General features: G+C 39.9%; 1 protein-coding gene across 1 annotated transcript; it reads right to left on the bottom strand.

Annotated features, from left to right (window-relative positions):
* Positions 1–404: 404 nt before the first annotated feature.
* cat (catalase) lies at positions 405–11617 on the bottom strand. Its single transcript, XM_026175242.2, has 13 exons — positions 11439–11617; positions 10663–10834; positions 9654–9764; positions 6934–7064; positions 6434–6538; positions 6105–6230; positions 5830–6021; positions 5491–5643; positions 5265–5403; positions 4654–4784; positions 4122–4229; positions 3808–3891; positions 405–1826 (listed from the first exon to the last, which is right to left on the bottom strand). Exons 1-13 carry the CDS (start codon positions 11502–11504, stop codon positions 1761–1763), a joined length of 1584 nt encoding a protein of 527 aa, XP_026031027.1. The 5' UTR covers positions 11505–11617; the 3' UTR covers positions 405–1760.
* Positions 11618–12384: the final 767 nt, after the last annotated feature.

Here is a 12384-nt window from a genome sequence, read left to right as displayed (position 1 = left end):
ATGTTTTAAGTTGGAACCTCAAACAGCTAACAGGTCTTGTCAATTTACACCAAGTGGTGGCTTTGGGAGACAGTGGTAACCAAATCTGACAAAGATATGAGAGCCAAATTGAAATGCCAGTTTGGATTAAATGCTACAGCATCTCATGCACTGCCTTGTATAAAGGGATTGGAAGCCTGCACTAAGCTGTCTAATTGAAAAATTGAATTGAAATTTGTTATTGACTTTTCCAGCTTTATCTGTACAGAACAATGTAATTTACCTTCTAACATCACAACCTCCATGTGAGATAATGTAAAATAATAAGTCTGAACATAACTGTTTCCCAACTAAAGGTTGCAACTAAAGGTAGCATGGAAATCAATCGATCACTTGCCATTTCTTTAAAGAATGGAAGACAAAAGTAGACAAATGATAAACTTTTAATTACAAATTCCTTACTACAGGCACAGAATAGATCTCAGATAAAGTTCAACTCCATTGTTAGTTGTAGGCTTTGCATATGAAAGCCACAAAAGACTATCTTAGTAAATAATAATTCTTGGTAGCATATTGCCACATACCACAATAACATTCACCAGTGGTTCAGCCAAATATGAAGAAGTAGTAACTAGGGCTGTTCAATATAACGATATATATCACATGACGATATAAAAACGTCTATCGTTTCCTATTACGCTATCGTTTGTTTCGTGGTGTCGTAAAATAAACTGTTTACAGCAATATTATTTCATCGTTTTGATGGTCACTGTAGTGGATATAACCATTTCTTAAAGTTCTCTCTTTCTCTTATATTTAATATAACCACACTACGGACGGACAAGACAAGCACCTGCTTTTATGTGTTGTCGTTAGCAACAATGACGGTAAAACCATCGCGTGGCTCCGCTGTCCGCTTGTTTGTTTTCCACACAAACCTTTCACAATAAAGCTCAACATCCTGTTGAGACTTTTCAAAATAAACTGAATCACGGGAAAGAGTCTGCAGATAGTTTATGGATGAGAAGCAAAAAAAGAGCCGTCAAGCGCTAAAAAAATAAACCTTAGACTCAAACTATGAAAGAAAATGGTGGCCGTTAAAACTTGTCTAAAAATGTATAGTTTGTGATTTATATCGTTATCAGGACGATGAATGTCTTATATCGGAATATGAGATTTTGGTCATATCGCACAGCCCTACTAGTAACCACAACAGATCATTGCTCATTCTGGGAAATAAAGCAGCAGCAAACCTGTGGTTCATAAAAACTCCAGATGTTTTACCAGCTTAAACCGAGATTTGACATTAAAGCAGATACCAAACATAATTTTTAACAAGTGAACAGATTTCTTTTAAAGTTACAATGCTTTTTAAATTTTCAAGCATTGTAGTTTAGTAGTATACACACTCTGAGGAATTAGCTAAGACTGGTTTAGTAAATGAACTTAATGCAATCAAATCAAAATTAAATGGAATAAAATGCTCTTAAATGCATATTAAACTTGATTGATCTAACAATAACTATTCAAAGCTCAAAAACACTGCAGTAGAATCATGGCGACTTTATCTCAACCTTGTTATGTTGTAGATAACAAGAAAAATGCAAGTGCTGCTGAGAATTATTAGAAATAAACTGCTTGGAAAAACTAAATTAAAAACCAATTAGCCAAAACATTTAAAAACTAGACTGCTAGTATTCTGAACCTTTTCTGATGGCTCGAATAATGGTCCATTTTAGTTAACAGTTATCACACAGGTGCATCTTTTGAAATTTAAGGCATCACATCTTAGATGAGGCGGTGATGGCTGAGGCTCCAGGACGGCTGTAAACGTGCAAAGTGGCATCCTGAAAAGGGACAGAGTAAACAAACAAAACACAAATGAGATCAGATACAAAAAACAAAACAAACAAAAAAAAAACAACAACAGGAGAAGGACACAACACATAACAACAATGCTCAGTAACCAGTGTATCTAAGAGACTACAGCAACCTCCCTGAACAGGGTCCAGTATTCATTACGGTGGTAGACATCCAAGAAAGAGACTCCAGTGTGAAAAGTTGGACAACACCAAGCCCTGATACGATTCATGCCTACTGGCTAAAGAAGCCGACTAAATGAGTGTCTAGCAGCACAAATGAACCAGCTACTAGTCAACGAGAGAGACCCAGAATAGCTAACGAAGGCTGGACAGTGATGATCCCCAAGGACCTCCAGAAGGTAACAGTCCCATACAACTACCAACTAATAACCAGGCTCAGCACCACATGGAAGCTCCTGTCCAGCTAACATGAAAAGGCACATGGGTTAGAGCGTCAAGCAAGTCATGAGGAGTCAGCTGAACGTTAAGAACAACACCTATGCCCTGTCCGTGATCAGGTACCCTGTTGGGATAATAAGAGTTAAAGCACTTTATTGTCATTGTAGTTATACAACGAAATTTGTTTGGTGGCTCACAGAGGCCAGCAGCAATAAAACAAGATGAAGAATAGTAACATAATAACCAAGTAAACGTAGTAAAAGTATAAAATATAAAGTAAAAAGAAGACACTTAGCACAGTAAGTAAAAAAGAAAAAAAAATACTAGTAGTTGGCCAAAGGTTTGAGATAGAAGCCACTGACATCAAGACCAGGAAGCTCCTGACCATGCATGGAGGGTTTCACCCCAAGTCCAGCACCCTGATACTGTATTAGGGCTGGGCGATATGACCCAAAATTCATATCTCGATATTTTTTAGCTGGATGGCGATATAAGATATATATCTCGATTTTTTTTTTTAAGCCATAAGTTAAGAACAAAAAGAGAGTTCTTAGTCACACTGTGTCCCAGATGTCACACGGGCACTTTTATTTACATACAGCGTAGATGTACATGAAGAAATTACTCAAAAATAAATTATCAGCATTTATTAAATAATCATGGTCCATAAATAAAAGAAAACAATGTTGTTTTTGTGCATAACAAAAAGCTCACAATTGTGCAGTCAAAATGTAAACTAATAGACGCTGAGCGTAATAACAAAGAGACAGATTTCACAGCTGCACCACGTCTCTAAACAGGTGCCATTTGTGGTCCTTATACACACACAGTACGTATCACTCCGCGAGGCTCCTCCTCTGTAGCCGTAATCCTCCGACATCAAGCGGTGCAGCTCCGTAGCTTAGCAAAGTCATATTAAAACATTTTTTGACAGATTGCTGAGCGCTGTGTACCACATAAAATCGGTTCGCGGTCAGTAAGCACAACCAGAATTCATACATAAGGCGCACTGTCGAGTTTTGAGAAAATGAAAGGATTTTAGGCCGTGCAGCCCCTCCGGGCTGCATGTCGTTAGCGCGGTTAGCTCGCTAACACGTTGACGCCGTCCAGCCCCACGCACGGGGCCATCCGCGGTAACTCGCTAACGGAGATTTTCCGCTTTCATCTTGTCATTGCCTGCAGGTGAAGCTATGGGGGAGGCGAGGCCGAGTAACGTTGCGTAGAGACAAAAGTGGACGAAAGAGAGGCAAACCTGCGGCTCCACAAGTATAATTATAACGTAACATAGGCTATATCGATATAAACGATATTGCCACATCTTATATCTCGTATGAAAATATATCGATATTTTTAAAAAACTCGATATATCGCCCAGCCCTATACTGTATGCTAAGTGGAGGAAGCCGGGGATTAGTGAGTGCCATCACCATAGTTCAGGATGAACACGAGAAGCTCGAGAAATACCAAGGGCTCAGAGAAGAGCTCGAGAAAATGTGAAGGGTGAAGATAACAGTGGTCCCAGTGGAAATTGGAGCACATATATACAAACATATACATACATACATACCTTCTTGGCCTCTGCATTGTACTTCTTGAGAAGAGTCTCAACTCTGTTTCCATAGTCTGGATGCACAGCCTTCAAATTCTCGACCTGCAAGACACAGAAGAAAAACATTACAGTCCTGGAGGACAGCAGGTTCTTTAAAAAACACATTCTCTCCATCTCCTATAAGCCATGAAGAATAAACATTCAGTAAATGCTATTGTAGCGTTTTAGATTACATTTATCAATAAGCACAACATCTTTCCTGAAACCTCACATTCCAAAAAGCACAAACTATGAGCGACAGCAAAGTGAGAGACTGTAGTGCTTGGACTCACCATGCGTTTCTGGATGAAGAGCTGGGCTCCTTTTAGAAACCCTGCCAAGTTCTGGCAAAGTCTCTGTCGCTCCTCCTCATTCAGGACCTGAGTGTAGAAGGTGCGAACCTGCAAAAAACACACAGGTTTATTCTCCAGAGGAAAAAGGAACTAATCAGAAACAGATTTTGACTCAGAAGCATCAACTTGATTTCAAGTCTTTAAAAAAAAAAAAAAAAAAAAAAAAAAACCCATCCTATTACACTTTCTGTTTATTACTAGTAAGAATTAGCTTTGACTATAGTTCCTTCCAAGATGAGGCCGAAGAAACCAGAAACCAGAGTGCAGTAACAGGAAGAAAAAGCCACTAAAACTAAATCTACATATTTCAATTACCCTTTAAAAAATGAGCAACAATTTCATCTTATCATTCGATCCACTGTTCATATTAAATACAGATTTATGCAGCTTTTTAATATTATCAAATCTGAAATTGCCTGGGCCTCAGACACTCTGTGTCACACGCCTACAGATCCTGTTAAATCATCATTACCTGTGTGACATTGTCTTCATCTGAGCTGTTGTAACGAGCAACATCTGCAGACACTTGGAACTTGGACTCCATAAACTGAGGCTGAGTCTCTGGGGCACTGAAGCTGTTAGGGTAGTAGTTTGGAGCGCCACCTGGTGGTCAAACAAAAACACTGGTGAGGCAGTGAAGGAAAGAAAGAAAAAAATGAACAAAGACCAGATGTTTGTGGAAAACCATAATCAGTGACTATAGTGATGACATACGTTATTCACACATCTACCACTGTACAATGCATGAAATGTAGCGATAAAATGTTTTATCGCTAGTTTTTACATTTTGTGCACAATGTAGATGACTGTGGTTATGCATGTAATGCCCATGTTATAAAATTATTTCTAATTATTTTATATAATAAGGGTGTTTTTGGATCACTAAGATTTTTTAAAACACCATCACTGATCGTCTGCTTCAAAGGTGACATGCACTTGTGTATATGTCACGTGTATAATAACAGTTAAAAATAACAGTTAAGAACTCAGTATAAATAAACTGTAACACTACCTGGATTAAAATTCCAGGATTACTCAAGATTCATTTCTGAGCCACAGGTACCAGACCTGATCACGTCTCACCTTGGTTGTCATGCATGCACATCGGACCATCACGCTGGTAGTTGGCCACACGAGCCCTGAAGGGGCAGTTGACAGGGATCTGCAGGTAGTTTGCTCCCAGCCGGTGACGATGCGTGTCTGGGTAGGAGAAGAGGCGACCCTAGACAAAGAACATGGAGGACAGAGCTCAATACCAACCTAGCTTTTCTTCATTCCCCCCAGCTTGTCAAATCTGCCATAATGTCACCTGCAGCATCTTGTCAGGGCTGGGCTCGATGCCTGGTGGCATGTTGCTTGGGTCAAAGGCCGCCTGCTCCACCTCTGCAAAGTAGTTGACTGGGTTCCTGTTCAGAACCAGTTTGCCCACAGGGATCAGTGGGTATTCTTTATGTGACCAAACCTGCACCGCGAATAAAATTTACAAATCACAAAAGTCATCTGTGATTTTCAAATGAGCACGTCATTATTTAGAGACAACCTGTGATAATATGGACGTTTTTGGAAAACAAGTTACCGAGTCACTGCACATTTATGTCACGTATTACTTTATAACTCGGATGTTTTCTGTTGTGCAGAACTGCAGTACCTTCGTAAGATCAAACGGGTTGAACCGGAACTTCTCAGCCTGCTCAAAGGTCATGACCTGGATGTAAAAGGTCCAGGATGGGTAGTTTCCATTAGCAATAGCATTGAACAGGTCTGCAATTCCATAATCTGGGTTGGTGGCTGCCAGGCGGTCTGCCTCTTCCACCGTCAAATTCTTTATTCCTTGATCCGTCTAAAAAATTTATTTTAAAAAAATGAAGTCAGAGATGGCAGAACACACAACATAACAGCTAATAAAGCTGACCTCAGGCAGACCTTATAGTGGAATTTGCAGTAGACACGTTCACCATCGGCATTGACCAGTTTGAAGGTGTGAGAGCCGTAGCCATTCATGTGACGGTGGCCATCAGGCAAACCTCGATCGCTGAACAAGAAAGACACCTGCACAGGAGACAAGACAAGACCATGAAAACAACTACAAGAGTTTCTGTCGATAATGACTACAAGTATAAAGACAGCGAGCAACAGTGCACAGAAAGACTTACTTGAAAATATTCTTTATCCTAAATGTGTATTTTAGAAACACCTCAGCTGACATGACATAATATACTAGACTTTTCAGTATCAGGCTCAGCAGCATCTACCTGATGCAGACTCTCGGGCCTCAAACTCCAGAAGTCCCACACCATGTCAGGGTCTTTCATGTGGGTTTGGGGATTGCGCTTCTGGGAATGGACGAAGGATGGGAACTGCACGAAATTAAGGATGGGACATTAATATAAGACAATGTACACTTGACTGATATTAGCACAGGTGTTGTGAGGAATGTGTCTCTGGTCTTAAATATCTTACATTAGGAATAACAAGCTTGGCTTTTATAAACTTTGAGTTAAACTAAGAGTGTAAACACCCCATGTTAGATATTTAATGTAAAAACAAAGAAAACAAGATACAAAACTGAAAAATCATCCACTTATGAAACTAGATCTACAATCTGTTCCTGGAAGAATTATTTACATGTTAAAAAATAAATAAATAAAAAAAAATAAAGTACTGCTGTAACACTACAACTCTCTGACACAAAATTATAAAAATCTGAACCATTACGGTCTGCCCAGACACATGCGTCCCTACACCCACTCACCAGCATGGCATCCCTGATGAAGAAAATTGGGGTATTGTTGCCCGTCAGGTCCCAGTTGCCATCTTCAGTGTAAAACTTGACTGCAAAACCTCGAGGGTCACGCACAGTGTCTGCAGACCCAGCCTCTCCAGCTGGGATATTAAAAAACAAACAAACAAACCATAAGACAGCAACTCCTCAAAAATCAATGACGTAATATGGTTGACTATTTTAAACTAAATTTGGAGCCAGTGTGTACCATCTGCACCTTACAGCCAGTAGCATTGTTGAAAGTTACCTTTAATGTCCCTTCTGGTGTCACACAAATCAAGATGGTAAGTACACCACTTACCATCACATCGCCAGCTTCTTACAATGAACACTCCTTTAACAAATAACCACTTTTACTCACACTTTGCATTTAAAAGTTTGTTTTGCAACTCATACCAAAAACCTTTTCAGCAGTAAATCATTATCATCATCTTCTATTGTTGCATTTTTCTGAAACATTCAATATAATGTTTTAATTGTCCATATTATTTTCCTCTGAAAGCATTTCATAACTGTCTTCAGCAGACATGAACATGTTGTGAGAAGATTAAGGGCTCCTATAATCCAGGAGTATATTTATAAACATACCTGTTTCATATTTAAACTGTCCTGACAGTTTAAATATAAGTATAGTCAAAGTTCTGATGCAAACTCCATCCCATGCACAATTCTGAATAATATATATTGTTTTTTTAATTGAAATATAAAATATGCTGAAAGCAGATGCAGGACTGTGAAGAAGTGGTGTACATTTGTGATGTAGCAAATCCTCGGTGATCCCCAGGCCACAAAAACATGGAAAGCAACACAATCTTTAGGCCACTATGTCAGAGCTCTGTGGATATGGAACATTTTGGATATGGAACATTTTTCCCCATTAAGAATCGCCTGAAAGCCACTGAGTTACTTAGTTACTAGGGGTGCAACGATACACAAAATTCACGGTTCGGTTCGATACTTTGGTGTCACGGTTCGATATTTTTTCGATACAAAAAAAATGTTCATGCCTTTTTAATTTGTCATTTATTAAAATTATAAATATATATTTTAAGCGAATGCGCACCTGCGGACCACTTATGTGCAGCCCTGGTTATTTAGCTCGTCATATTGCAGCCACAGAAATTATTTTATCCATGAAACCATAAAGCTGCACTTCTCCGTTTTGTGGTAAGCTTTTCTTTGGCTGTCACTTCTTCACCCTGACCTGTCTTATTTGGCTCAGCAGAACTAAAATATATATACTGCTGCTTTTACACACGCACTCACATAAGCTCAGCGATTCTCTGCGCGATCAACCTCTCACATGTTTAAGCTGCGGGAGATTTCACTTGTCATGTTTGCATAGTAAGCTAACGATTGATAAGACGATGTCAGAGGAATTGGTGCACAAATTATCATCACTCACAGATCAGTACTGTCGCTCTCTATACACAGTTCGCGCGATCGCAAAGTGAAAGCAAAAAAACAAGCGCAAATTTAAACGCGATTTCAATATGTCACATATTGACAGTGGCTCACCGATGCCAATGACATAATTACCCAGCTACATTTCTGAAAGAATGCAAAAGCATTGACATATATTTTTCCTTCCTACAATAGCCCGACGGGCAGGGAAGAGATAGATTTTGGTAGCCCGACTGAAAAAATCGCTAGCCCCAGGACGTCGGGCTAGCGATATTGCAAGCCCTGTATCTGATTGAGGAATCACTCATCTTTGGAAAAGAGAGTTTATTACAGAGAGATGGCTCTTTCCAAAATAAAAGCTATACTATCCGCTTCTTCTGGGCTATATTCTCAGCAGCATATTAAACAGCTGTCTAAATGACTCGGCTAAAGTTAGTAGCATGCTTGCTTGTTTTTTTTCTGCTTCCACTTGTCTTTGCACTAGGATGATGTCAGCGTAAATGTGCAGTCATATTCGTTGTGTTCCCACTAGTGCTTTCAGGTTAATCTCGTTGAAATGACCTTAACGCCACAACACGGCAAATCTCCGTTAACGAGCTACCGCCGATCGCCCTGTGCATGGGGCTAGACGGCCAACACGTTAACGAGCTAACTGCGCTAACACACTAGTTCCCACCCATGTAATTGAGCATTGCATGGCACATCCAACATACTGTTTTACTTTAGTCCATGACTCGCTTACCTTCAGGGTCATACGTCACATGAAAACCAAAATAATTCCAAACACCAGATCTGAATGAGGGTGGGGAAGGTCCATGTTGCAAGGAGAGCTTAACTTCTGTCTTGCTAGCTTGCCCTGCGCTCTTCCTAGCCTAGGCTGCACTGTCGAGCGCAGATCCACTGAGCGCTCCACACAGACAGCATTGTCAGAAGGAAAGTTGATAAAATAAATTACAAATGTTGTATTGTTCGATACATATGCGTACCGAACCGAAAGCACTGTATCGAACGGTTCAATATCGATACGAATATCGTTGCACCCCTATTAGTTACATCAATTTAAGCTGCTAGCTAAAACCCCAGCACTGTCCGAAGCTGAGCTGTCCCTCTCCTGCTACCTGCAAACATCAATGAGTCATATGAGTGTAAGGACCTAGAGTGCAGTCCAGTGGTGCTACTATAGATTTCAATAGCAAGTCCAAACTATCACATCAAAAACAGGGAAGAATAAACACCCCCCCCCTCACTAAGCAAATCTGTAACCAAGGCGAACAAGGCGTTCTTACCCACAGTGGAGAAGCGGACAGCAATTGGTGTAGTCTTGCCAACATGCTCAAACACTTTGGCTTTGCAGTAGCGAGTGATGTCATGAGTGACCTCGAAGTAGCCAAACGCCCCTGAATAATGGAGAAAAAAATAAAAATAAATACAGATTTTAAAAGACATGTCTGCTAATATAAGCTTCACAAATTTCGAGTTCTTGTATTTACTTTATTTATCATGAGGACAAATATAAGACCCAAGTTGTTTGGGTCTTAGTTTGCTCGTATTCCAACAAACAACTCGTTCAATGTCTGTCCAAAGTCTGAAGCCCTGATCTGTAAAGCCTGTAAAGATTAACAATTGTTCAGAGTTAATCCACAAATAAGCAGGATCCACATTTCCTTTTAGACCACTTTATTGGTTGTTTTGTTTAACTTTGTATTTTAATGCAGTCATTTGTAGCCATCTGCCTGCACCAGAATACAATTCTTGATTCTTGGCCACTGCTTTATCTCAGAAATAACTGCACCACATAGCTGCTGTTAATACCTTTTAAACACCGACAATCTTTGGTGTCGGGAGCTGAATACACAACTTAGTAACTCTGTATTTGTGGCATTCTAGTTCATGTTAAATGTCCAAATACTCAAAACTTGTGACCATAGGTGCGGGTGACAATGCAGATCAACGGGTACGCACAGCTCTCTCTTCACCACGACGAATGGGTACAGGGTCTACTTTACTGCAGCCGCAGCACCAATCTGTCTGCTGAGCTCTTGCTCCCCTCTCCCATGAACAAGACCCCAAGATACTTAAACTCGTCCACTTGAGGCAGGTACAGGCCCTGACACGGGCACTCCACCGTTTTCCATATTTGAGTATTATTATCGGATCAAAATGAAGAAAAAATATATTGTGATTGTATATCTGGCCACAATCCTTAGTTCTAAGTGTGGGCATGAAACGTCTTGCTGTCTTACTGACCTCAAAGCAAAAAAATGTTGAGTGCATGATTGCAGCATAATGCCTTACCTGCCCCTTTGGCATGGACCACTCTCTCTGGGATTCGCTCACGGTCAAAGTGGGCCATCTCGTCTGTGAAGACAACATCTTGAACCAGCAGCGGCCCTCTTGGTCCTGCAGTCTGCAAGTTCAATTTGTCTCCCACTGGATGGCCACCGCCTGTGGTCAGCACATCTGGTTTCTAATAATAGACACATTAAAAACAAAACACACAAACAACACAACACACAAACAAAAACAGAAAAAGCATTAAATATATACATCTTGAAGAAAGACTACAAGAACACTAATACATGACAACTGTCCTTTTCTGCTACTTTAACCTGATGATTCCAGTAAAGAAACAAAATCGGTGCAGCTGGTTTATTACTTAATTAATCAAACTAACAACACATGATGGCGATTTTGAATGAGGAGTTAAAAAATGCAAACTGTGTTACGCATAAAAAGTAACACGTGTATACAACGGTGCAGTTTGGCATCATAACAATTACTATGTGCTGTTCAGACGACATCTCTTTCACGGCTGGTTCGCGTGTTTGTTTTTTTTAGTGCCCAAAATGTCTCAGATGTGTAGTCACCCACTCGATTTCTTTGAAGAACGTTGGCTAAAAAGAATGAAATAGTAATGCTAGCAAGTAAGCCCTTTACAAAACAAAGTTATATGTCTGAATATAATCGTCTACTGAACGATAGGTCTCTCGAAAAGCTAGCTTAAATCGCCCATTTCCAGTTCATCACCGCGCAAAACCAAAAAAAAAATCGATCAAACCGAATGTATAGACCTGAGAGCCTCTATTCGCTTTCCATGACTTCATTTGGTCGGTAGCTTTATCTCTGTTGTCAGCCATCTCGACAGCTCAGCGTTTAGACCACACACTATTCGGAATAAAACTCTTTATCCTGACTCCAGAAAAGAACATTTCTTCTTGGACCTTGCCTGCGATGGTCCCGCCCCTCTTACGCCCCTCTATACTGATTTGCTCACGGAGTAGCAAACAAAGTTGGTCAGGGGTATGTTTACTAGTTGGTTCACCCCAGCACAAAGCATCTTGAAGCTTCATTTTCTCTAGTAGGACATCTACTGGACGTAAAAATATTAATTGGCATGAATTTGAAGAGTGTGGCCTTTTGCACACAGCCTGTAAATGTCAACAACAAAAGGAGCGTGTAAAACATGTATATTGTAGTGATGGCATTATACTGTGTATATTTATACTGGCAGCATGGAAAATGATTATTTGGAAATGCTTAAAATGGAAATGATCATTTACTGTGAGGTGAGGTGTGGTTGGGGTGTGGACAGTGATTGTGCTTTTGTAAAGTTGAGGTATGGACAGCTACAGTCCTGCCTGTTCACATTTTATTCTGTAAAAACTAAATTTTCACTTCTTTTATGACTTTTTAGTGGGGAGAACATAGAACATTTAATGATTTAACAAATCTTTTAAATCCTTTGTCCTCCACAATGCTAAATGGCTGGGAGTCCTCAATCACCATGCTAACCAGGTCATCTATTTGAGATTGTTCTCCTGAGGAAAGACAATAAAAACAAAGCGCAAATATAAATATCACACGTAACGTATTACAGTTGTATAATATTGTTATATCATTTAGTAACATTACGGCATGCTATATTATCATGGCATTTGATGGCTCACTCTCACTAACCGCAACTCTCCATCAAACACCCACATTTTGAATGAAGTCTGAGGGGTTTATATCGCTGTC

This window comes from Astatotilapia calliptera, chromosome 7, assembly GCF_964374335.1.
Source record: "Astatotilapia calliptera chromosome 7, fAstCal68.1, whole genome shotgun sequence".
NCBI lineage: Eukaryota > Metazoa > Chordata > Actinopteri > Cichliformes > Cichlidae > Astatotilapia > Astatotilapia calliptera.
The sequence above is the reverse complement of the archived record's forward strand: the minus strand, read 5'-3'. Positions and strand labels throughout refer to the sequence as shown.

What these genes read in the sequence shown, in the direction of transcription:
- cat (XM_026175242.2), bottom strand. Translation starts at nt 11,504, where the DNA reads ATGGCTGACAACAGAGATAAAGCTACCGACCAAATGAAGTCATGGAAA. An exon ending in GTGCATGCATGACAACCAAG is followed by an intron (nt 4,785 to 5,264) that starts GTGAGACGTGAT and finishes TTTGACCACCAG; the next exon opens with GTGGCGCTCCAAACTACTAC. An exon ending in TCTTCATCCAGAAACGCATG is followed by an intron (nt 3,892 to 4,121) that starts GTGAGTCCAAGC and finishes TGTGTCTTGCAG; the next exon opens with GTCGAGAATTTGAAGGCTGT.